This window comes from Canis lupus, chromosome 30 (assembly GCF_048164855.1).
Source record: "Canis lupus baileyi chromosome 30, mCanLup2.hap1, whole genome shotgun sequence".
In the NCBI taxonomy this organism is placed as follows: domain Eukaryota; kingdom Metazoa; phylum Chordata; class Mammalia; order Carnivora; family Canidae; genus Canis; species Canis lupus.
The window spans coordinates 34,738,634-34,765,985 of record NC_132867.1 but is presented as its reverse complement, the minus strand read 5'-3'; the positions used below and the strand labels follow the sequence as shown (position 1 = coordinate 34,765,985).

General features: G+C 37.2%; 1 protein-coding gene across 3 annotated transcripts in view; it reads right to left on the bottom strand.

Annotated features, from left to right (window-relative positions):
• Positions 1–6,204: 6,204 nt before the first annotated feature.
• Positions 6,205–27,352, bottom strand: part of MORC3 (MORC family CW-type zinc finger 3) — a 40,151-nt gene continuing 19,003 nt past the window's right edge. For all 3 annotated transcript variants that reach the window (XM_072806907.1, XM_072806909.1, XM_072806908.1), the window contains exons 9-17: positions 25,934–26,031; positions 21,590–21,694; positions 19,832–19,954; positions 19,651–19,725; positions 18,616–18,661; positions 16,883–17,049; positions 12,663–13,551; positions 11,204–11,361; positions 6,205–7,710 (exon numbers count right to left, since the gene is read on the bottom strand). In XM_072806907.1, the coding sequence (XP_072663008.1) occupies positions 7,557–7,710; positions 11,204–11,361; positions 12,663–13,551; positions 16,883–17,049; positions 18,616–18,661; positions 19,651–19,725; positions 19,832–19,954; positions 21,590–21,694; positions 25,934–26,031 (1,815 nt within the window). In that variant the 3' untranslated portion in view covers positions 6,205–7,556. The remainder of the gene's footprint in view (positions 7,711–11,203; positions 11,362–12,662; positions 13,552–16,882; positions 17,050–18,615; positions 18,662–19,650; positions 19,726–19,831; positions 19,955–21,589; positions 21,695–25,933; positions 26,032–27,352) is intronic.

Sequence of the window (27,352 nt, the reverse complement as noted above, 5' to 3'; positions counted from 1 at the left end):
GGGTTAAGCATCCAACTATTGATTTTGGCACAGCTCATGATCTCAGGGTCATGAGATGAAGACCCGCGTTGGGCTCCATGCTCAGTGGGGAGTCTGCTTAAGAATCTCTCTCTCCCTCTGTCCCTCCCCATGCTCACAAACACGTGCACTTTCCCTCTCAAATAAACAAATGAATCTTTAAAAAATCCAACAAAAGTGACAAACCTTTAAGTAGATTGACAAGAAGATAAAGAATACACAAATGACTAAAATCAGAAAAGAAAGGGACATTATTACTGATGTTATGAAAATAAAAGGGATTATTTTGTGGAATAAAAAGAGAATACTAGGAACAAATATCTTCCAGCAAACTGGATAACTTATATGACTGGTCAAATTCCTAGAAACACAGTTTACCAAAACTTAATCATGAAGAAGTAGAAAATCTGAATACTTGAAACTAGTAAGAAAATTGAATCAATAATCCAAAACCCCCAACAAAGAAAAGCCCTGGACAGATGGGTTCACCAGTGAATTCTACCAAAGATCTACATGGCATGTTTTATAGAAATAGAAAAACCTGCCCTAAAATTCACATGGTATCTCAAGGGACCATGAATGTCCAAAACAATGTTAAGGACAAAGTTGGAGAACTCACACTTCCTGATTCTGAAACTTTCAAGAAAGTTACAGTGACCAAAATGGTGTGGTACTGGCATAAGGACAGACATACAGACCACTGGAAGAGAGCCCAGAAATAAACCCTCATTTATATGGTCAATCGATTTTTTAAAAGGATGAGAGATAATTTTTCAATGGAGAAAAGACAGTCTCTTTCAAAAGATGTTGCTGGGAAAGCTGGATATCCACATGCATGAAAACATAGTTGAAATCTTATACCATATGCAAAAATTCATTCAAAATGGATTAGAGACCTAGATATTATAAAAACTAGAACTATAACACTCTCAGAAGAAAACAGAAAAAAAATCTTCATGTTGGATTAGTCAATGATTTCTCCAGATAGCAAAAGCACAGGCAACAAAATAAGTAAGTTCAAATTCATAAAAACTCAAGAGCGAAAAGACAAGCCACAGAATGGAAGAAAATATTTGCAAATCATATACCTGATTGATAAGGGACTAATACCCAGGATATATATATATATATCCATAAGATTTATATATATATATATATATATGTATATATATATATATATATATATTTTTTTTTTTTACAAAATCATATCCTGCAGATTAACAGCAGAAAATAAGAAAGCTAAAAATGGGCAAAGGACTCCAATGGACATTTCTCCAAACATACAAATGGCCAGTAAACGCAGGAAAATAAGCTTAACATCACTAGCCACTAGAGAAATACAAATCAAAACCATAAAGGTAACTCTTCACACTCATTGCATGGCTAATTAAAAACAGAAACAAAAAAACCCTGAAAACTCATATTGGAGAGGATGTGAAAAAATTGGAACACTTCTGCATTGCTTGTGGGTATGTAAAGTGATGTATCTTTGTGGAAAACAGTTTGGCAATTCCTCAAATGCTTACATACAGAATTACCACATAATTCAGTGATTCCACTCCCAGGTATGTTATCCCAAAGAATTAAAAGCAAAGACTCTGGGATCCCTGGGTGGTGCAGCGGTTTAGCGCCTGCCTTTGGCCCAGGGCGCGATCCTGGAGACCCGGGATCGAATCCCACATCGGGCTCCCGGTGCATGGAGCCTGCTTCTCCCTCTGCCTGTGTCTCTGCCTCTCTCTCTCTCTCTCTGTGTGTGACTATCATAAATAAATAAAAATTAAAAAAATAATAATAAATTTAAAAAAATAAAAAATAAAAGCAAAGACTCAAATAGATACTTATTCAATAACATTCATGGCAGCATTATTCTTAATAGTAAAAAAGTGAAACCACCCCAAATGTCCCTGAACAGATAAATGAATATAAAAATGTAGTACACACATACAATGGAGTATGCACCCTTAAAAAGGAATGAAATTGATACATGCAACAGTATGGATGAACCTTAAAAATGTTATGGAAAGTGACATAAGCCAGACACAAAAAGTATTTTATGATTCCACTGATATGAAATATGTAGAATAAGCAAATTCATAGGCAGAAAACAGAGGTTACCAAGGGCAGGGAAGAATGGAGTTACTGTTTCGTGGATACAGTTTGTTTGGGATGAAAAGTTCTGGAAATGGATAGTGGTGATAGTTGCACAACAATGTGAATATACTTATTGCAACTCATATACTTAAAAATGGCTAAATAGCAAAATTTTATATTTTTCTGCAATAAAAAAACTTAATGAGTTAATATTTGTAACACACACATTAAAAATATCATGGAAGGGGTATAGATAAAACAAGATTAACCATGAGTTGAGAATGTTGGAACAGGGTGATGGTACGGGGGGCTCATTAGCATAGTTTCTCTTTTTTGTATACATTTGAAAATTCCTGTAACAGTTTAAAGTATCTGATACTGGGCAGCCCTGGTGGTGCAGCGGTTTAGTGCCACCTGCAGCCTGGGGTGTGATCCTGGAGACCCGGGATCAAGTCCCACGTCAGGCTTCCTGCATGGAGCCTGCTTCTCCCATTGCTGGTGTCTCTGCCTCTCTCTCTGAATGAATGAATGAATGAATGAATGAATGAATAAATAAATATTTTAAAAAGTATCTGATACTGAAAAAAAATCAATTTAAAAACACAGTAAATTAGTGGGAAGTGAGAAACTATTGGTTAAGTCATTACAGTGAATAATATCTAATACTAGTATTACATATTTTATGTAACACAATTACATAAGTATTATAATTACTCCTTAATGATATATAATAAGTTATGGTGCTAGACCCCTGTACTTCTCTACTGGGAAAAGTGGTAACTATCTACTGATAGTAATGTCAGACTGTGTCACTTCTCTTGCTGTTGGCTGGTTAGACAACTCATACCGCTGAAACTCAGGATCGCACAGCAAGAACAGACCTACTAAAGGTCACACAGCAAATTGGCAACAATGCTCTACAGTAGCAGCTCAGCTCCCTCCATTAGCACATTATAAATAAACTACTTTAAGTCAGCCTTGGTTGAGATCACAGTACTGACGTTCAAAACACTAGCCGTATGGACACCTGAGTGGTTCAGTCGGTTAAGTATCTGCCTTTGGCTCAGGTCAAGATCCCAGGGTCCTGGGATCAAGTCCCATGTCAGGCTTCCCCGCTCAGTGGGGAGTCTGCTTCTTCCTCTCCAACTTGTGCTCGCTCTCTCTCTCTCCCTTTTGCTCACTCACTCTCTCTCAAATAAGGAGTAAGATCCTGAAAAAACAAAAACAAAAACAAAAACCACTGGCCACAACTGTCAACAGCATTTATCAGGAAACCCATGGGAGATTAGGCAGTCTGTTGACTCACTTTGTGAATATAACACTGTTAACATTTTGCTATGAAGCTTATAGCCAAATTATAGATAGTTGCAGAGTGAAGACACTCATATAACCTAAGTATTAGGTTGCGGTAAAAGTTAATATTTTCAAATTTAAACTTGTTCTATATATTGTTACCATGATATGGAGTCCTGACTGCTTTGCAAGAAATTAACAAGGAAGCCTGGGGTTTAACTTGTACTTGTGTGAAATAGCAAGTTGCATTTACTCACAATTCATTAGAATGTGTATGAAACTAACTTACTGAAGTTGTGATTCACACTCCAGTTTTAGAAGAGCTAATTTATCTTCTGTGACTGTATTCAGTAACTTCAATTGTGTCTGAATGAATTGATTTACCAAGACTCTGTCTCCTCTGGTCTTTCCCTATAGGCCAGGATATAGGAAATTAACTCTGTGATCATGAAATTTATTTTATTATTTATAAGATTTTTATTATTTATTTTAAAGATTTTTATTTATTTATTCATGAGAGACTGAGTGAGAGAGAGGCAGAGACACAGGCAGAGGGAGAAGCAGGCTCCATCAGGGAGCCTGACGCGGGACACGATTCTGAGTCTCCAGGATCACGCCCTGGGCTGAAGGCAGGCGCTAACCCGCTGAGCCACCCGGGCTGCCCTGTGATCATGAAATTTAATTCTAAACATTATACACGTCCTTCCACACCAGATGGATATTAATGGCATTTTTTCCTGAGTTGTGGCCAAAGTAAAAAAGACAAATATATGGAAAAACATGGATCCAGTGGGTCTGACTCTGTTCCAATGAGTATTTGAAACATTGTACAAAAAATTTAACCTACTGTGGATTTTCTGAAAGCTAGTTGTCTGCATGGTGTTTATGGCTACATTAGCACAGGCTTTTAGCTTCATAAAGTAGTTAAGACAAAGAACCCAAAAGAAAAGAATAGCCAAACAAGATGATGTAGTACACAGAAATTACAATGGTCAATAAGACATATGAAAGGATGTTCAAAAAAAAAAAAAGAAAGGATGTTCAACCTGAGACAAAGAATGCAAGCGGTCATTTTTACACATATCAGATTAGTAAATTTGATGGAGAGACAGAGGAAAAAACTCATATTTATTTTTTCACAGGAGTTTAAATTCATTTTTGCATGGTAACATTTATTAAAAGTTACATAACACACACTCTGACCTATCAATATTCACTGCAAATTTACACTCTGGGTATACTTGTAAAAGTGTGTGGTGTGTATTAATTTTCACGGTAGCATATTTTATAATGACAAAACATGAGTAATAAATGAGTGTTAGGAGCATATGCAGATCATAGAAGGTTACCAAACCTGTTTGGAAAAAGTAACATGGAAATGTCGAAGTACCAATTATATAGTGTACTACCTTTGTGAAAACTTGAGATACAAATATATAACCAAATATAAAGATATAAAACTTAATGTAAACTGAATGCATATATATGAATGTGTATATGTATGCAGCTAATATTTTCTGGAAGGACACAGAAAAAGCAACAGTGGTTAACAATAGCTAAGCAAGCAGTGGGTACGTCTTTTTCACTTTATACCATTCTGTTCCATTTACATTTCTAACTTGGGCACCAACTATGCTCCCCTTTCCCCCTCCTTGCTCGCCCCCGTGAGAAAGAGGCCATGTAAATCCTGAGTTTGTTTCAGGAACCAACTGAGTTCAACATTTGTAAACACTCATCACAGGAAGGTAAAGATCAATGGTTCTCAGCTCTAGTGGCACGCTGAGAGGCCTTACAAATCTGATACCTGCGCCAAACCTAGACTCTGACTTAATTAGTATGGTGTGCATCCTTGCATAGGATTCCTAAGAGACCCAGGTAATTCTAATACGCAGCAAGAGGTGAAAACCACCAGATGTATCACTTTAATCATTCTTCAATGACAAATAATGAATGAATGGGCTGTTGATCACGAGAATTAAGTCTGAGTCCCCAGCAGTACCTGCCCACATTAGGAATTTGAGGCCCAAATAAAAGACACATGGATATGCCACACACCACCCCTGCTGCACGAATGCTTTGCTAGTTTCAGTGGGTCCTGTTCGCAGGGATTGTGGACTACACTGGTTTAATTCCTCATACTATTTTTTTAAGTAATGATTAGTTTAAATGCTGTCCTCCCACACTAGCCTTTTACAAATTTAACTTAATAAAAGATATCTCTACCTAAATATGATATATACATGAAAGCCTATGTTGTTGTTCTGTTAAATCTTGTTAGCTACATTTTCAAAGAATCGTATCTTGGCAATCATTTTCTTAAAGGGTGAAAAAAATGTAAGTACTTCCGAAGAATCAACTGAGCAAGCAAACTTACTAATCCTGTGACTAACTTTCCATTAAGCCAGATAACAGCCATGTAAAATATATATATTTTTGCAAGAATATAGCTGACCCAAAGGAGGGAAAAATAGCAAATTCCAGAAACAACTGCTACATAAATATTCACAAACTGAGACATGCTCTATATTGCCGCTATCGTTTAAGCAAGGTTTCTTGAGGCTAAATGATTGACAGAGTCTCTTCTTGAGTGTAAAATACACGTACACACTCACGCACGCACACACTCTCTCAAGATGAGCTCAGTTTTTAGAGTCTTAATGGAGCAGTCTTAGTCTCCTAAATAGAAGTGGTAATTAATAGATTTTAAAATGAGCTCAACTTGAGGATCAATGGACAGCTTTAGTTTCCAAAATATAATTTGAATATAGAATTCTTTAAAAGTAGTATCTGAAGAGTTAGCCATCATATATATTTTTTTATTTTATTACAAGATATTTTAAAATTTGGGCAGATACAATTAGGACAGAAAACCAGCTTCATACCAAAAATACACTTTCAATTACTTTATCAAGCAAATAAAAACAACCTTCATTTATTTGCTTTTTCTAGAAGTTAATGTACAGTAAAAATTTAATATTGTATATGAAAGACATGTAATTAAGCATACATATAAAAGAAACATGTATTGAATGTTCAGAAACAAAAGTAAAAATAAATAGCAATGGTAAAACTTTGAAAAAAATAATGCACATTTCAGTTGTGGAAAATACGATTCTTAATTATATATACATAGTTATAATTAATAGAAAGCCATCTCTTTAAAATTGCACAAACATGGGACCAATAAAGCATAATTTTTATGGCATGTAACACTATAATCCTAGGGCAGTTTGCTGTTTACCTCCAGGACATAAAACACTTAGGTCTGTAATTTAATGAAAGGTATGCTGTACTGTTTGAGAAAGATTGTCTTCCTCAACTCTCATTAACCTGTAGTAATCCTACAAAAGGTTGTACAGGAAATTTCACAAAAAGAAATATTAAACGATTATTGTGCCCACTCCATGCTGACTACACAGCCAAAAATGGGCTTCAAAGTAAATGTGGTGGGACATTTAGTATTTTTGATGCCAGTATATTTTTATACTAAAGATCATTTCTTTGTTCTATAAAAACACTGCGTTTAACCATGATTGGCAATCTCAGCACAAGGAAAATCCTGGCAAAATGGATTGAGAATTTCTGCTTACCTTATTTCCATGAATAAAATATTTCAGCAGGTAAGAATTTATAGAAAAGAAACATTAATGTTCAATTCACTTACAACTTATCTTATCAGGAGCGTAATTCCATTTTTAAAAAATCCTGTTTAAACTTCTCTGTAAGAAAATCAAAGGTAACATTCCCATTTGTATTATGGCACAGCCCTCGCTTCAGAGAAAAATACACTTTGGGAACCAGAAAAAATTGCACAAAGGTTAGGGGCAACCTGAAAAGCTCTTGGTGAAAAACACTTAAGTCCTCTAGGGTAATAAAAAAATATGTGCAGACTTAATTACAAGTATTTACACTTCAAAACAGAATCATGAGTTAGCTGTTCAGCTGCTCAGTTAAGAAGGATTTGCAGGCATTTCAAAAGGTGTGACCGTGTGCCCACAGTATCTGTGACCACACTTGAATGCATAGAATACAGTAAGATCATGGTTCTTCAGCCTGTCACCTGTCATATCTATAAAACAAAATGGTTTCAACTCTGAAAGCTATACAACCACAGGACCAAGCAAATCTTTTTATTATCTCACATAAAATAGACCTTAAGTACTACTGATTTCACTCATTTGTTCGACAACTTGTCCTAAAATTTCATCAACCACATCAACGTCGTAATTCACTTGCTGAAGATCGAGATCAGGTACAATCATGGCCAACAGCTGTCCTACGTTAACTCGAAGAGATCGGAGTTTGAGGCTGCAGATACAAATATTACATCGATTAGGTGAGCGTTGTAACACAGTTTAATATTCATCTGGGGCCTCAAATTTAAGTGAAACATGAATTCGCTTACTTTAATAATCCATAATTTAACTTAATAATTACTTACCAAGAGATAAATTACTTACCAAGAGATAAATAGTATTTATACTTACCAAGAGATAAATAGTATTTATCTCTTGGTAAGTAGACTGTTTCATCAACTGCTGGCTCTGTTTGGTTCTAACTAATACGACTTTAACTTGCTATTGGAGAAAACATGGACTGGTAAAATACATATAATTAATTACGAGGTGTGATTTAAAATATAAAATATTGTTACCTGAAAAACAGCAGTGATAAACTAGTGAGAACACTGGTCTCAGAATAAGAATGCCTCTCCTTCAATTTCAGCCTCTGAGGAAAATAAAACTGAACTGTTCTCTAAAATGTGTTCTTTGAGATATCTACCCTTGTGTAAGAGGAAAGAGAAATGGTTCTATGATCAGATAAGCTTACAAAACTCTTGGCTAAATAATGTAAAACAAGTTTTGTAAATCAAGATTTCTCTGAACCTTTCAATATGCTATAGTTCACTGATAATCCATTTTACTGTGCATTTATAGGGAATAGTGTTTTGCTAAAAACATTGGGAATCCCTGGATTAGATGATCATTACCCTTCCTTCCATATTTATATACATATATCTGAATATCAACATCCTAGACTTTACTTTTTATTTTAAGCAGGCTTCATGCCCAGCATGGACATGCCCATCATGGAGCCCATCATGGCACCCAAACTCACGACCCTGAGATCAAGACTTGAGCTGACATCAAAATGCACAACCAACTGAGCCACCCAGGTGCCCCCAACACCCTAGACTTTTTAAAGACCTATGACTATTCAGCAGCCTTTGCTTCAAAGACTGAGTGAAACTTAGGAACTGAATGCTGGTTGCTCTTATTCTGTTCCTCACCCAAATATAAGCAGCCCACATTTAGCTTCGATACTGATCTAAGGCAGAAATGTCTGAAGAGCCAAGATGCTCATCCCTAAGTTGACAATGCACAGTAATATATGATTTTAAACATGTTTTGTGAGCTTGGATCCTAAGATTCCTTTGCCCCATGGATAAAATTTTACATCATTCCCACTCCAGCCACGTTCTGTCCAAGCTTCCCCACTCATCTTTGATCAGAGGTCCAGGGTTCAAACACTTTTCTGCTTTGCTTTCCAGAAGTTATTAACCATCCTACAGCCTTACCAAGAATGTCCCCTTTGTTGTAACCACAATCTTTTATCTTTATGAAAAGTACACAAAAGACTAATATGACCCAAGGATCCTCTTACATCTTTTTTAAGTCTTTCGATTGTCCTGGCTAATTTCTCCTATCTACTGGACATGCCACAGATTCTTATTTCTAGTGAACCGAACAGCACTGTCCAGGAGAAATACTGCAAGCTCCCTAACCAATTTAAAATGTTCACATAGTTATGGTAAAAAAAAAAAAAAAAAAAAAGTAAATGCAACTGTAAATTTAATGGCAGTTTTACATTTACCCAATGTAACTAAAATATTATTTCATCACATAATCAAAATATATTATTTAATGAAGTATTTTACATTCTTTTTCTTACTAAAGCTTCAATATTTTTATTTTACACTTAAAGCACATCTCAAATCAGACCAGCCAGATTTCAAGTGTCAGTAGCCACATATTCATATACTATTTTGGAAAGCACAGGTTTAAAAGATCAGTTAAAATAAATGAATGAATGATCAACAGTTACTTAAAGGTCAGTGTGCAAGAGAAGTACCTGAAACTGTTTAAAAGTTCCCAATTTGGGGCACCTGGGTGGCTCAGTGGTTGAGCATCTGCCTTTGGCTCAAGTTGTGATCCCATGATCCTAGATCCCACATCAGGCTCCCTGCAGGAGCTTCTCCATCTGCCTATGTCTCTGCCTCTCTATCTCCCACAAATAAATAAATAAAACCTTTAAAAAAAAAAAGTTCCCAATTTAATAAACTGCATTGCAGGCCAAGGATCTGCATCTCTACAAGCACCAGAGATGCTTGTGGTTCTCATTTTGAAAAACACCACCTGGTATTTTCTTCTGACCTTACCCCTCTAGGCTTTCGTGTACTGCTCTACTTCATTTCCATGAGCAGATTTACTGAAATCCTTTATTTTTTATTTGTTTTTTAAGATTTTATTTATTTATTCGTGAGAGACACACAGAGAAAGAGAGGCAGAGACACAGGCAGAGGGAGAAACAGACTCCATGCAGGGAGCCCAACGTGGGACTCGATCCTGGGTCTCCAGGATCACACCCTGGGCTGCAGGCAGCACTAAACCGCTGAGCCACCAGGGCTGCCCTACTGAAATCCTTTAAAAACTTAACCGGGCACCTGGGTGGCTCAGTGGTTGAGCCTTTGGCTCAGATCATGATCCTGGTGTCCGGGGACACAGTCCCACATCAGGATCTCCGCAGAAAGCCTGCTTTTCCCTCTGCCTGGGTCTCTGCCTCTCATGAATAAATAAAATCTTAAAAAAAAAAAAAAAAAAACTTAAAAAACAAGGTAATATAATTGATGTCAGGATGGTGGAAGATTATTTCTCAATGATGGTGCCTTTTAGGTCTGAAGTCATACTCTATGAGCAGGAAGAGCTGCCTCCTTTTAGTTCTTAATGGCTACTTTCTGATGGTAGGTCACCGACATACCACCAGCACCATCATCCTCTCCTATCTGAGCATCTGCCTCCCCCACACTCAAAACTAAAACAAAACCCCAAGCCTGTTTTATATCTTACTGAGTTAGGGTAATCATTCACTTCCTATGTTCCTGTTTTCACAGAACTTCTAACTATTAATCATCTGTACTGCGGCAATTTCTAATAATTCTGTGATTATCTGAAAGTTAACACTGGGGATGACATATAGTAAAATGAGGACAGCAAACCATAAAGAAATGGCAAGTACAAAAGGAAATCCAGGTAGAAAATTAGGTTTCATGGAATAGTCTCCTGTCTTCTAGTCATGGCCAAATTTACCACCTTCTTTGATATCTCACTTTCCACTTTTCCCCACACAGCATTCCAAGCCACTCTAACCAATCAAGTGCTTTATTCTTTCCAAATTCCTATTTCACTTAAGATAAACCTAAACTGGGATCCCTGGGTGGCGCAGTGGTTTAGCGCCTGCCTTTGGCCCAGGGCGCGATCCTGGAGATCCGGGATCGAATCCCACGTCAGGCTCCCGGTGCATGGAGCCTGCTTCTCCCTCTGCCTGTGTCTCTGCCTCTCTCTCTCTCACTGTGTGCCTATCATAAAAAAATAAAAAAAATAAAAAAATAAAAGATAAACCTAAACTGCTCATTCTTTGAAGGGTAGTGTTCTTTTGATTGAGCACTATTTGTTTGAGATGTGCTAGCAAGTATTATGCTAACCAGAAGGCAGCCCCAGCGTCATGCCTCATGTGATATTACCTTTCCCCGTCAGTATAATTTACAGATTCTTCTATGTTACTTGAAGTTGAAACATCTGCTCCTAACTGTTGATTTGTGGATTTTAATTGTTCAATTTCAGTTTTCAGTTCTTCACATTGTGAACGGATTTGTGATTTTTCCATTTCCAATAATTCAACCTGAAAAAAAATTTCATAACTGTAAAACTTAAAAATGCTAATGCCAAAGTACTAACTTAAGCTAAGAAATGTAAAGACCCTTCCTTCTGCTTGATGAAAATTACCATCAAAAAAGGGCAAATAGAACACCCACGATGGTTTTCTATCAACAAAATTTCATTTGTTTTGGTTTCTCCTTGACATCCTGTCACATTCAAAGAATACAAAATGTTAATTACCGCTTGACTGAAAACATATGGTATCTAAAAACAGGAAAACCAAATTATAAGTGCCTAAATCATGTTGATGTCAAAGTGGCTTTCATTTCTTGCACACTCAGAGCTCTAAGTTATAACCAAAAGTTCATATTGATTTTTATATATTTTGTCATCTAGCTCCGAGCCAACAGATCAAGATGAATGTTTGAATGAGCTGTTATGTCAGCATTATTTCCAGGAAGAAGGGGCAGTAGATCACCATCCTATTTCCAAATTCTTTAGCAGAAAATCCTTCTTTCAAATGCCGCATTAACATATAAAATACATGTTTTTAAAAGGAGCTATCCAAATGTGAATGGAGGGTATATGCAGAGGTTACTACTTGTCTTCTGACATCTACCATCTTTTCTCCTCCTTCTTCAGTGGAAGAACCCTGAATAGAGACTACACTCCAAGGCATCCATTAGCCAGATGACTAAGTTCTGACAAGTGGAGTATCAGCAACTTTTAGGAAGTGCACACCTCCTCTTTCCTGCTGCTTGGAACATCGATATATGAGAACTGGACCTGGAGGCCACCTCTGACCATAACTGCACACGGAGGAGCAAAGCAACAACATGTAGGAGCCTGCTGTCCCTGATGCCTGTAGAACTATCGCCGTTCTATGGCGCTATCACCGGCCAACAAACCTAATCACAACTAATACAAGGTACATTTATAAAATGAGGACATCATCATCTATATGGTTATTGTAGGGCCTATTAATAATGGAGCGATGTTTTCTATATTAAGCAACTGAGTGGCTCAATGAGAATGAGAACCATATTTTGAGGACAATCCTTCATTACACAGCAATTTCCAGTACACTACAGGAAATTATCATACCCAATTACTACCCATTAAATTCTACCAACATCCATCTCCTCAACACACATTTCCATGTGACCCCGGGAGGACCAGTCCCCAGTTGAGAAGCAGTGGGGCAACAGTCAATACATGGAAATATTTTTAAGTAATTTATCCCAATCTAGCAACTGGCAGTTCTTTGTGATTCAGACGCCTTGGAATTCCCAGGACTCTCATTATGCTGAATAGTACACTCACCTCACTTTTATACTGGTCCCTCTCAACAGTGCATTTGTCTAGCTGTCTAAACACATCATCAAGCTGCACAACCATTTCGTCCACTTCACTTTTGCTTTCATTGCTGGCACACTGACTGCATTCGGCCTTTACATGTTGCAAAGCACCACACTGTTTCTTCAGCCTTTCTATTTCTTCCAAAGCTTGTTGATACTGAGATGCTATATGGTCTGGACTTTCAGATTTGCCATTAATACTTTCAAGTAAAAACACAGCATCAGTTTCAGTAGATTGATGGCAAGTTTCCTTCTTCACGTATTTGTCATTCATTTCCAGTATCCTCTGCTGTAACACTTTGATTTGATCAGTAAACACATTACACTGTCTTTTATAATTTTCTTTTTCTTGGGTAACTAAAAGCAGCTCATTTCTCAGTTCATTCAATTGGCAACTAGCGTCACCCACAGATTTTTCAAAGGTTTCCTGGGTTTCTTGGGTCTTTCCTTCAGCTTCCACACAGGATGGTGGCACAGCTGTATCATTTCGTGCATCTATCTCGTCTTCAAGTGCTTCTTCCTTTTTAACAACTATACTTGGAGCTTCAGTCTGGGTGGCCGCAGTAGTTCCCTGATCACACCTGGAGGATAAGGTGCTTGATGAACCAGTCTGGGCACAAGGTTCTTTATCAGCCACAGGCTCAACCTGATGACCACTTTGCTCGATATGACTCTGTTCTGACTTCACTTCAATGTCATGATCTACTGCAGGTTTGGGAGTACTGTTTTCTTCTAATATGATGACGTCTTCATCATCATCATCTTTATAAGTTGCATTTTCAAATGCTTGATTATTCAATCTCCGAGTCTTTGTATTCAAAATTGATGAACGAGTAGAAAGTCTCCGTTTTAGGCTGGAAAAAAAATTAATATATAAAATATAAGACAAGAAAATAGAGAAAGAAACAAAATAGATGACCTTGCAGTAATCTATCTTGAAATTCTGAGAAATGTCCATGCTCACTTAAAACAATGGTTACACAGTACTGTTCAAGAATTTAAGGAAGTAGAGAGGATTTTCTCCTGTACAGCTGAGGAAAAAGACTACTAGGTTGCTTTAAAGTACCTGCTCTACAAACTGCCAAACATCCCTTCCCTTCCTGTCCTCTGGGCATGTCAGTGTATACACAGCCAAATGGGAATGCCATTACCCACCCAGGTCTGCTTTTTGCGTTCCAGTGCTCAATGAATGGCTATGCCACTCCTGTTTGCTCATTAATTTTTACCAACGCTCAGTGATCAGAGGTGGGCCACAAACTAAACCAGCATGCCCTATCCTTTCTACTTTCCTGGCATTAAAAACTGCCTCATTTTCCTCATCGGCTTAGCTTAGTTTTCTATGAATTAAACACCAGTGGATACTTTTTGCTCCCCCTCAGAGGGTTATCTGTACTGGTTTATTGTCTGGGCCCTATGTGTTTAGCCCTCCTAGTTCCTCCACCTCAAGAAAGGTTCTTCTCTTTCTTGGGTTTACTCTCATAAATCAAAGGGGCACAATCTCCAATAAAATCTTGAGAAAGGGTACACAGGACATAAAAAATGTGATAGTTTACATGATGATAGTATCTTTATTCACTTCTCAATTTTATTGCTGGCTTGGTTTTTATATAGACTTCCAGGTTGGAAATTACTTTTTCAAAACTCTAAAAGCATCATTCCATTGTCATGTACCATATGGTGTTCCTGCCATTCTGATTCCTGATCTTTTCAAAGGTAACCTGGGTTTTCCTCCCTGAAAAAATTATTTTCCCTGGTGTTCTAAAAGTTCATAATGATGTTTCTTAGAATGGATCTTTTTCCAGACATTTTTGCTGTGTATTTAGTGGAAGTCATATGATTTCTTCCCTTTTGCTTCCTCTAATTTCCCATTCTGAAATTTTCTAATTTAGATGTTGACCCTCTTGTACCTTGTCTTTTCCTTTTTCTACCCTCCACCTGCTTATCTTTTCCAAGAAATGTGTGTTCAACCCCTCCCCACCTCCCAGTAAATTCCACAGGGTTTCCTCTGCTCCCTGTTTCAGTTTGTACATCTGGTGATCTCTGCCTATCTTTAGGTTTCAGAGTGAGACTAACTAGAAGCAGTGCGAGCTGGCCCCGTAATGCAAAGGGTGCTCAAACTCAGCACCACCCAGTGCTTTTCCCCTGAGGACCCAATGAGGGCCATCGGGGCCAGAGTTCTCACCCTTTAGTACTCACTTTCCCTTAGCCCTCCTCTTAAAACACCCACATCTTCAGCAGTCAAAGTGCTCCAGAAGGAAAACATTCTACATTCTGACAGAGGAGGAAAAGCCACATGGCCAGACTTGGCAGGCTGTAAAGAGGTCTAGAGAACTATTCTTCCTTAACGAACCTTTTATTCTCACCCATCTTCTACCTTAAGAAGTACCCAATGCTTCGAAGTTTGGAGCATGCCTGGGGTTCCATGGAGTTAATTATGTAACTGGTAGCTACTCTATTATTTTCTTACCAAGCTAATTCCTATCTATCTTTTCCAAGACTTAGTTTAGGTACCACCTTTCCACAGTCTTTGGCTTTATTTTGAAAGATCTAATTAAAAAAAAAAAAAGCTTTTATTTTTCTCAAATTCAAATTTTAAATTCTTCAGGCTTTAAAAATTAATAAAAAATTTCTCTCTTCTCTTCTACTTGGATGGACTAAGTCACTTTAAAGAATAAATTCTAGGGGCAGCTGGGTGGCTCAGTCTGTTAAGTGTAGGACTCTGGATTTGGGCTCAGGTCATGATCTTAGCGTTGTGAGATCGAGCCCCGCACTGGGCTCAGGCTGGACGTAGAGCCTGTTTGAGATTCTCTCGCTCTCCTTCTCACTCTGCCTCTCCCTCCTTAAAGAAAAAAAGAATAAGTTCCATTATCTGTAAACTTTACAGATTTTACTTTTTCTTACGTTGTTTAGAACCATCTTTAAGAAGAAAAACAAGAATATTATGGAGATTAGTTAAAAAAAAAAAACAACTCACACAAATTTTTAGTGAAGTCGCAATCCAGCCCCCAAATATGAAGGTTACAAACAGTGAACTATTTTAGAACATACCCTTCTGATGTATATATGCATAAAAGCAGTTATTTCTAATCCTTCTGGACACCAAAAATCCCTTTGAGATTTTTTTTTAATGATTTTGAGACGGAGTGCACAAGTAGGGGGAGGAGCAGAGAGAGAAGCAGACTCCCCACTGAGCAGGGAGCCCTAACTCAGAGGTTGATCCCATGACCAACTGAGCCACCCAAGCGCCCCCCTCAACCCTTTGAGAATTTAATGAAAGGGTTACAAAACCTCTCAGAAAATCCCATTCCACTATCTCAGGGAACCTAGTTTCAATGTTTATCTTTCAACAAAAAGACTTAGTGTAGTCAGATTCCTCAGTTTGCTGGCATCATGTTTTCTCCTTCACCTGTATTCATTCTATTCCCTATGAATGGGCCCCCTGCAAAGAGTATTTCAATCTTTCAATCTCGGGAACCAAACCAAGTACCATCTCATCACAAAACCTTCCCTGACCATTCCAGTCCAGAGAGCTAATTGTTCAATTTTCATATCACTCATACATTTCTTTCTTCCTTCTCCATCTACTCATTCAAAATATAGAGCTTGCCACAAGCTAAGAACTTCTAGGTCACAGGTAACATTATAGCATTGTATCATTAATTGCTTCCTGTTTTTCTTTACATAAGATATTGGCAATTTTATTTTATTTATTTTTTTTTTTTTTAAAGATTTTATTTATTTATTCATGATAGTCACACAGAGAGAGACAGAGAGGCAGAGACACAGGCAGAGGGAGAAGCAGGCTCCATGCACCGGGAGCCCGACGTGGGACTCGATCCCGGGTCTCCAGGATCGCGCCCCGGGCCAAAGGCAGGCACCAAACCGCTGCGCCACCCAGGGATCCCGATATTGGCAATTTTAAAAGCAGAAATTTTCATACTATCCAGAATTTCATAGAGGTGAAAATTTGATCAAATTCCACAATGAATACAATTGATATTTTAAAAATTGATTAAATAGGTGACGTAAGTGGGGCAGCAGCAGGTTTAGATAATAAAAGCAAATTAACTTATCCTTAAGACTTTTTACATGCATATACACTACAACTTCTCAGAAGTGCATTACTGCCAAAGGCTCTGTTTAATATTTATTCCCTAAATGGAAAAACATATTTTAGCCACTGACTTGTTGTTCTCAGGTTCAGACTGGGGTGAACCTCGATGATTATTTATAAGTCTCGGTGCATAAGTATTTGCCACTTCTGAAAGATGTCCTCTTGGAACACTTTCCTTCACAGGAGAAAAGCTTTGACCTGACACGGGGGGTGTCCGAAATAAGAGTTCAGCGTTAATCTGTTGGAAGAAAAAAAATTGATCCTAAAGGTCTTTTTTTTTTTTCTACTATGCCATGTCCCTAAACATGAGATATTATTTTCCCTTTTCCCCATATCCCAGAAAACATTGAGAACTATCCTAAAGATGTAAATTCTTTATGCTACACCAAGAAGCCACAAATAGGCCAATAATCAAATCCAACCTGCAAGTGAGTGGAAGAATGATTCTGCATTTTTAAAAGGTGTAAACAAAACAACAAAACAAAGAATATACAACAAGAGACTGTATATGGCCCACAAAGCAAGTACTTACTATCTGGTCTTTTACGGCAAGATTTACTGCCTGTACTATATATACAGGACTTACTAAAATACAATGAAAAATTCTTTTTTCTGGGGCACCTGGGTGGCTCAGTCAATTGAGCATCTGCCTTTGGCCTGGGTCATCATCTCAGGGTCCTGGGATCAAGCCCTATATCAGGGAGCCTACTTCTCCTTCCACCTTTGCCCCTCCCCTAGTTAAAAAAAAGATTTAAATAAATCTTTTAAAAAATTCATTTTTCAAAAAAAAAATTTCATTTTTCTAAGAGAAAGAAATTGAAAATAAAGTCAAAGATAATGCCTTTAGAATAAGTAAGCCCATTATTCTTTTTCACTCCATTCTTAAGATTTTATTTATTTGAGAGAGAGAGAGATAGAGATAACAAGAGCACAAGTGGGGAGGAGAGGGAGAAGCAGGCTCTCCACTAAGCAAGGAGCCCCACCCGGGGCTCAATCCCAGGACCCCAGGATCATGACCTGACCCGAAGGCAGATGTTTAACTGACTGAGCCACCCAGGTGCCCCCTTTTCAATCAACTCTGTTCTCACCTCAAAACCTTCACCCTTTACATAAGAAAACATTTCAATATAACTAAATGCAAACACACATCTGCAGTAAACCAGAACTTCCTTACATAAGTACAACTGCCTACCCATATACTCAGAAAAAGCTCTTTAACACCAGAAAGCACCAGTAAGGAAGAGACTGGTCAACAAAGAGAAAAACACTGTAGCTTTGGTCCAGGTTAGTACTAGAACATGGCTCCCCAAGGCTTCCTCCCCAAGGCTTCCTGTGATCTTTTCCTTAACTGCCTATGTGACAGTAAGATTCTTTTTTTTTTTTTCCTGTTTTTCTAGGGGAGGGGCAGAGGGAAAAAGAAGGGGAGTGAGAATCCCAAGCAGGCTCCATGCCCAGCACAGAGCTCGACTTGGGGTTCCATCTCACAACCCTGAGATCACCTGAGCCAAAAATCAAAGAGTCGGATGCCTAATTGAATGAGCCACCCAGGTACCCAATAGTAAGATTCTTAATGCCTGCCTATCCTCAGAAGATGTCACTATATAGGGTAAGATTGAACAGTTTTTGAATGAAGTTGTTGGGCTAGGAAGGAGGACAAGGAGGGATGTAAGAAAAGGAGTATGTGAACTGAATAAACAAAATCACTTCAATTTGTTATATAACTCCTAAGCTTTAAAACTATTTGTTAAACTAGCCACTACCCAATATAAGACACAGATATAAAATGGAAGGTTTCATTAATTACCCGAGGGATCATTTCTGGTTGTCTGATCCTGAATTTTTCCTTGTCTCTGAAGAAAGAAAAAACACAAAAGATGAGAAAAGTTAATATATTTAAATTTAATTATTTTTCAATTTGGTTTCACAATGACATACTTGCCATTTTACTACTGAGTCACTTAGATATGTATACTAAACTTTGCTTCAATTTCATTTCATTATCATCAGTGGCAAGCCCTTAGGCAGGGAAATGCTTTCCACCTCTTATCTCAGTAATGCCCAATGTGTGCCTTAAGCTTTCCACCCTGACCAGCATTATTCTCAGACCCAGGTTTCTAATTAGCCTTTTTATTCACAGTCCTGCTAATGGATCTTCAAAAACCATGCTCTAAATCGAAACTGCCTAGAAGTTCTGCATGAACTCAGCCTCTGTGTGCACACTAGCCTACAGTTCACCAGGGCTATCATTCAATGCCCAGCTTCTCTCTTCCTTCATTTTCCATCATGCCCACTCATATATTTGCTCTAAAGATGAACCAATCACCATTTCCTATACATTCGTATCTAACCCATCCTTCAAGACCTATTACTGATCCGTATTTCCCTTCCCATCCCCAACCAGAAGTCATCTCTCCTTATAGGCTTCCCAACAGGACTGGTTTATGCCTTCTAGTACTCGTCAGCTTCTCATTAGTAATGCACATATCTCACTTTCTCTGTTAAGACTAAAAGCTCATGGTGGGCAATGCTCACTTACAATTCATCTGTGTGTGACTCAAAAAAAGACAAACTATTCTGTATGCAAGCTATCTTGCAGATAAGACAGCATTACATAGTAGGTAAAAAAAAAAAGAGCAGATATCCACGGTATAAAACTTAAAAAACCCCAAAACCCAAAAAAGTACACAATATTATACATCCACATCATAATTTTTTGGGGTCATAATCTTTTCTGGGTTGTACTAGCTTGATCTTGGAGAAGCATCAACTAATGCTGCACAGCCTCCGCTGTTAATAAATTGGGCATTATTTCCCCATCACACATTAGTACAACACTCACTTCTTTTTGTAGGTTTTTTCATAAGTAGGATGCACCAAATCCTCATCTTCAGGTTCTTCTGGAACATCACAATTTCTAGTCAGAAAAATCACATGGGAATAACACGTCACCAGCGCCTATTCATACATCTTGAATAGTACTTTCTGCCTTTCCAAAAAGGGTACTACCAACTATATGGTACCTGAACTGTGGGTCAGGGTTATTGGAGCAATACCATTTTTCTGGAAGCTGATCTATTCCATCTGGTAATTTCCGCCACTTTAGACAAGAATCACATTGAACCCATGTCTGATCAGGACGTTTCCTACAACAAAATATTAGTATGAAATCATATTAGTATGAAAATACAGATGCTAAGCACACTTCATTAGATCTTCTACATCATTTCTACTACAAAATGCCTTTATTATTTAATTCTGTTTCTGAAACATCTGACATAATTATTGTACAGCAAGTTACGTTTTTAAAAACAATTTTGGAAAAAAAAATTTTGGGTTACCTTCAAAAGGTTAAAGCTAACAGGCCAATTTAAACAAAGAGACTTAAATGTCTTGCTTAATAGCATATTATTCAAATTGTTCTCTGGAAATAAAAACTCAAACAACTTAAGATTCCAAAAGCCTTGCTCTGAAATTCACATCAAGAGAGCATTTACAATGTCTAATCTCCTATATTTATTAGCACAAAAAACACTCAAGTAACAGAAAATGGACAAGCTGTTATTGCTATAACTTAAGCAATTTTAATAACTCTTATATTATTAGCCACCACTATATCTCTGAATACCTAGAATCTGTATATTCTTTTAGTTTATAAAATGCTTTATAGTTTTATCATTTGATAATTACAATGATGCTATGAAGAATTTAGGTATTCATTTAACATTTCATTTAACATTTATTAACAATTCACTGAATAAATGAAGACTACATCTTAATACCAGTACTTTTTAAAATCTAATTTCTAAAAAATGCATTTACAGTTACATAAATCTCAAACGATCCAGAAATGTATTTATTTATTTATTTTGGGCGGGGGGGGGGGGGGGGGGCAGAAGGAGAAGCAAAGACAGAATCTCAAGCAGGCTCCACACTCAGGGCAGAGCCTGACACAGAGCTCAACCTTACCACCCTGAGATCGTGACCTGAGCCGAAATCGAGTTGGATGGTCAACTGACTGAGCCACACAGATGCCCCAGAAATTTATAAAGAAAATACAAACCCCTGATTTCAGGAGCTATTCATTTTTTTAAACCCTGGCATAGTTTTCTATGCTTACAGAATGATGCATGTGTATATATGGACACTTTAAAAAAATAAAATGGGAAATTAATACATTGAATTCCATCTTTTTTTGTTCTTCATTATGTATCTTCGTCATCTTTTCATCAGTACACACAATTATTATTCATTCATTCACAGAATTGGTACCGTGTACTACCGTGTTACTGAATGCCTGTCAGGTATATTTTATTGTCTTAAAACTCCAGGAAGTGAGTGCTACTAATGTTCCCAATTTCCAAGTCAAAAAATGGAAGCTTATTAAGAGGCCAAGTAACATGTTCAACGTCACATCATTCTTTAAGCCAGAACTAGAATCTGACTTTAGACTCATGATACTATTACACAAGACCAGGGTTTTTCAAACTATGAGATACAACTCATTAGCGGATCATGAAATCAATTTAATGGGTTAAGATGTACATTTTTTAAATGAAGTAAATATCAGCATGCAGCATATAGCTTAAGTACTGCTTTGAGAATCTTCTGTGTATATGTATAAATGTATACATTCACTGGCTTATTTCACATGTTGTGCTGACTGGACTTGCAGAATTTACTTCTTACTCTGGCTTAGTTCAAAGTTTGCGTACCATCACTACACCCTCCAATATCACTTCTCGATATTAGAGTGGGTTGCTTTTCTTTAATGTACTTACTGAATATCTTCAACTGGCAAATTTAGAGGATACTCTGAATTTTTCTTCACTTTCATTTCATTCCAGTAATCATTCAGCTTTTCTCCTAGTGCTGCTATTGTCAGTCTAAAAAAAAAAAAAAATCACACAACCAACTTAAGAAAAATAAAAAAAGATAAAGCTCAAATCTACGTCAAACACTGAGGAGCACAAACGACTTAGTAGTGATCATGTGGACACTACAGACTCAAGATATAGTTAATAAAAAATGCTCTAATGGCAATTTTCTATAAGAACACCTATAAGTTCTTAGAGCAGAGTCAGAATCATCTTTGAAGATACAAATAGTAATATTTCATGACCTCTGTTGAGAAAGTATGTTGCAGACCAATTAGTGGGGAACCACAGGCTCTCTGAATTTCAACCCCAATAGATAAACTTGTATGCTTCAATTTTCAAATTAGAACTCAGACTTTCAGTTTATAAAGTCCAGAAATCATTATCAGCAAGCATACTTCAAAATAGCCTCTGTCCCACAATTAAGACTGTTGCTTCTTCCCCAGTAAGATATTAATAAAAAGGATATCAGTGGGATCCAAGGCCATACTTAAGCACTTGAGTTAAGCACCTACTGTCCAGAATTATGCACACCCAAGGTACAGTCACTGTAACATTCTGAATTTAACATAAAGCTTTCAAATATCAAGACTTTCAGTTCTACACTGGCAGACGAACCAGACATTCCTATCCCTACCCATTATCTCCCACTAAATTTTTCTCCACAATCACAGAACATTTAAGAGTCCAAATGAGAATGAATCTTCCCTCCCAGACGTATCTTCCCTGTACCTCACGTTTTCAATTCCTCATTCCTTTCTCTCATCAGTGCTATTCCTCGGTCCAAGAGATGTACCCATTTCTGTTGAGAATATATCAAGGAGTCCAAAGGCAGGGTCACAGAAGTGGGCATTGCTGTTTGGTTCTACTCAGTTCTCAAAATGATCAATTTTCATACCCACCAGCAATGTACAGGAGCTCTAAATCCCCTACATCCTGCCAACGTTCTCTTACTCATTTTAAATAATTTTTCCATTTTGCACATTATGATATTTTTTTGCATCTTGTTTTAAAAATCTGTTTAACTAAAGTAACAGTTTTGAAAATTTTCTTGTTCCCATTTTTCTGTTTTTGTCTTTCTCATTTTAGGTATAAAATCTTGTTCCCATTTTGTTTTTGTCGTTCTCATTTAGGACTAAATTAGGTATCAATTTTTTGCCTCATTTGAGGTAGGAGTCATATTATCCATACAAATAGCCAATTGACCCAGCATTTTTGGAAAGATGATCATTTTCCTACTATACTATGATGTAATCTTTGTCATAAATCAGGTCACCAATGTATAAAAAGTGGGTGATTATTTAGGGCTTTTCTATTTCACTAGACTGCTTATCTTTTCATTTATACCACACTTAGTTACTGTAGCTTTACAAGCTTTGGTATTTAATAGGGTAAGTTTTCCTGCTTTGTCGTTCTTTTAATGACTTCTAAGACCGATCTTAGGTCTTCTGACTTTCCACATAAAGTTTAGAATAAGCCTATTAATATCAACACCTACACACACTGGCAGGGATTTTTTTAAAAAACCTGAAATTGCATTCAATTATTTTAGAGAAAAACTGACATATTATAATATTCAGCCCTCCAATTCTTGAACCTGACATGTCTACTTATCTGGGACTTAAACTCCACTCCACAGTATTTCATAGTTTTCAGTGTGTATGCTGCATATATTACTGACACTATATATTGACACTTGATTTTTTGGACACTATCCATGACTTGTTAAAAATTTCATGTTCTGAAAAAAAATTTTTTTTAAATTCATGTTCTGGATTTTATTGTTGGTAAACAGAAATACAACAGATTTCTGAATACTTCTCATCCAGCAACCCCAGAATACACACTACTTGTTCCTTTATTAATTCTAAATTTGCAGATTATTTTGGACTTTCTATATACTTAATACTATCTTATATAGAAAAGTCTTATTTCTTTTTACTTTTTCTTTCCTTATTATACTGGCTATTTTCTCAAGAACAATGGTGGAGAGCAGACATCCTTATCTCATTTTCACCCTTAAGGGGAAAGTTATTAACAATTCACCATGAGGAATGACGCTTGGTGCTTCTGTAAATGCTCTGTATTGCTAATATGCCCTTCTATTAATGGTGGGTTTTTTAAGGTGTTCCTTTCCTTCCCTAAATTACAAATGGGCAGAGTACCTGGGTGGCTTAGTCTTTGGCTCAGGTCATGATCTCAAGGTTGTGGGATCAAGCCTGTTAGGCTCTGCAATGAGCGTGGAGCCTGCCTGAGTCTCTTTCCCTCTCCCTCTCCCATCTGCCCCACCCTATGCACGCCACCCCCTCACTCATGCATACCCTTTCTCTCAAATTAAAAGAAGAATTACAATTACAAATGGGTGCTGTGATTTATCAAGTGCTTTTTCTGTACCTATGAAAATAACCATGAGATTTTTCTTTTCTAACATTGGTGTGATGAACTACATTGATTTTTAAATATTAAAACCACCATGTTATCTTGGAATATAATCCAATCAGCTTAACGTACTAATTATCCTTATTATGTATCACTAGACAGTACCTGCTCTTATTTTAATTAAAATTTTTATAACTTGATCATGAGAGAAACGGGACATAAATTTCCTTTCTTGTAATGTATTCAAAAGTTCACTACCAAAGTTACATGCCCTCATAAAACCTTTAAGATTGTGTAAGACCAGTGCTACTTTCTCCTTAATTGTTTGCACTTAGTATGTGGGAAGTTTTCTAAAAATTGATTTAATTTTAAAGGAACGTGTCCATATCACCTAAGACAGTTAAAAAATTGTTCATGCTATTCCTTTGATGTTTTTGTGTCTGTCTCCTTTTCATTTCTGATATTAATGATTTCTGTTTTCTCCTTTTTTCCCCTTTTATTGCTAGATACCTATATACTTTACTAATCTTATCAGATAACAAACTTTGGGCTTTTTAATTTTTTTCAGTTATGAACTTATTGTCCCTCAGCTCCAAATCCAGTCTTCTTTGCTCAATTTTATGATTCTGAAGCTTGATTATGTAAACATTTATCCTTTGGCAGCCTGAGGAATGCTGAACTGGATTAACAGGGCAATGAACCTGCTAGGTGATAGTGAGACACGCGTCCTTCAGGTTCTGGTATGTATAATTATAGGACTGGAGCCAAATGGCCCCTAGAGAAGCTCCAGCTGTGCTCTCTAGCCATGCTCTGCCCTCCAGCAGCCCACAACCTCCAGCAGCAGAGATCAGTTCCAGTGTGCCCACATCCTTGGGCAAAGACAGGTCTCCTCTGCAGAATAGCTCCAGTCCACTCAGCCTCTGGCAACAGCAGATCACATCTACAGATCAGCACTGGCCAGGCCTTCTTTTTCTGGCAAGAAACTTGCAGGTAGCCTGTTTCTATGTTTGTCATGACCTCTACAAGATCTGAATCTCTGACTTTAGGGGCAGGGGGCCCTCTCCCAGTTCCTAGTCCTCTTTCTCCATCTTGAGGGAAGTTGGTCTTTTATATCATTAGTTCTGGACACCTACTGTCCTCTTTTACTCCTCGTAATCACTCTCTACTCTCCCAGTTAATAATCCTTTACATTAATTTATCACTGTTCAACTAACAGGAGCAGCCTCTGCCTCAGGAGTGAACTATGAGGACATACCGATTTTCTGTATTATATGTGTTTCCTAATACAACGATTTTGCTTTTTTTATTATCTTCTTCCTTCTACTTTGTTTTAGTAGTTCTTTATTTGAAAAAAAAAAAAAAAGGCCTATGGCATTATCTTTGTCTTTTGCATTCTACTCCATCCTATGTGCTCATTAGGGAAAGTGTGCTTCCTAAATTTACAAGTAAAACTGATGGTCATATTCATTCTATGACTTCTAATCACTCTTAAAAGATCAGAGTACTTCTAAGGTACAGAGGACTAAATAACTTTAAAGTTCCCATTAATAAGCACAAAGTTTGAGGATATTTGTTATACAATAAATGCTGACATCAAGAAAGCAGGAACATCCCCTATTTTTCCTATAAATTTCAGAGATACTTCATCAATAAAGATAGGGAAGAATGTATTTCTATTGGTGATTCCTAGGTTGGGAGAAGATGGCTAAGTGTGTTTTCTATGCAAGCCTCTCACCTACCACTTTTCTTAAAAGTTCTGTAATAAAAAAGCATCCACAAGACAGAAAAAAATTTTCAGCTTAGGAAAAGAGATGAAAGTTATTTCCAAAATAAACTGTAAAAAGTCAGTGACTTAAATAGGTCTCATACCTGTACTCGTTAGTATAATCAAAATCTTGTTTATTATGAGTTGGCTTTAGGAAATTACACTCTATAATTCCCACTACTCCAACACCCATGTTGTTTGCCTAAAAAAGAAAATGGTATTGGTGTTTTAAGCATAAGACATGATGCTCAAAATAATTGCTCTTCCATAAAGATTTATAACTTATATGAAACATTTTCCTACATTTTATGTCATGATTCTTAATGAAATTCAGATTAAAAAACAGTGTTTGGTAGGTAATTTTACTTTCTAGAAGTTAATTCCTAAATATATTAGAGCCTTCCTTAAAAACCACTTCCACTGTTGCCAAATATCCATTTAGATAAATATTATCACCCCAGGGGCAATCCAGATGGCTCAGCGGTTTAGCACCGCCTTCGGCCCAGGGTGTGATCTTGGAGACCTGGGATCGAGTCCCACGTCAGGCTCCCTGCATGGAGCTTGCTTCTCCCTCTGCCTGTGTCTCTGCCTCTCTCTCTCTCATGAATAAATAAATAAAATCTTTAAAAAAAAATTATCACCCCAATTTTCTACAAAAGAACGAAGACAACCCTCTATTGGGATGCATTTCTTAAACAGTGGAAACCCCAACTAATTTCTTTCTATATCCACAGTGACCAGCAAAGATTCCAGCAATAAAATTCCAAAAGTTTGCTAGATAAAAATTAAAATCATTTATCAAGTTACACATGCAGTTGCTAATGGTGATGAGATAAAAACCTAGGTCAGTTGGATTCAAGTTATTTTTATTTTTTTTTATTTTTTATTTTTTTATTTATGATAGTCACAGAGAGAGAGAGAGCGCGGCAGAGACACAGGCAGAGGGAGAAGCAGGCTCCATGCACCGGGAGCCCGACGTGGGATTCGATCCCGGGTCTCCAGGATCGCGCCCTGGGCCAAAGGCAGGCGCCAAACCGCTGCGCCACCCAGGGATCCCTCAAGTTATTTTTAAAAGGGTGCTAGCTAAAATATTGAACTCCAAGTATATGAGTCATATATTCTGATTATTTATATGTGATTAACAAGTGTATTTTGTTCACAATGGTAGCTGAATCTACAGAAGGAAAATGTTAAAATAATAATAAAGTGAACATTTTCATAGACAAAATAATGCAAATCTAATCATTACCGTGCTCTATTAAAAACTACCAGTGGTTCCTTGTCTCATATCATTAATAAACCACAACATCCTTCAATTTGTAGTTCCTGTTCACCTTCTTTCTGGCCTCATATTGCTGTCTCCCATCACTCTCCTGACTTAGCATTTACTCCAGGAGAGCATGCTACTCCCTTAATTAGGTCACAGTCTCCAAAGTCTTTCCCTTCTTTTGCAGAGATTTTTCTCTGCCTGGAAAACCCCTGCCAGACTTTTCAACACAATAACATCAACCTAGACTCGTCTC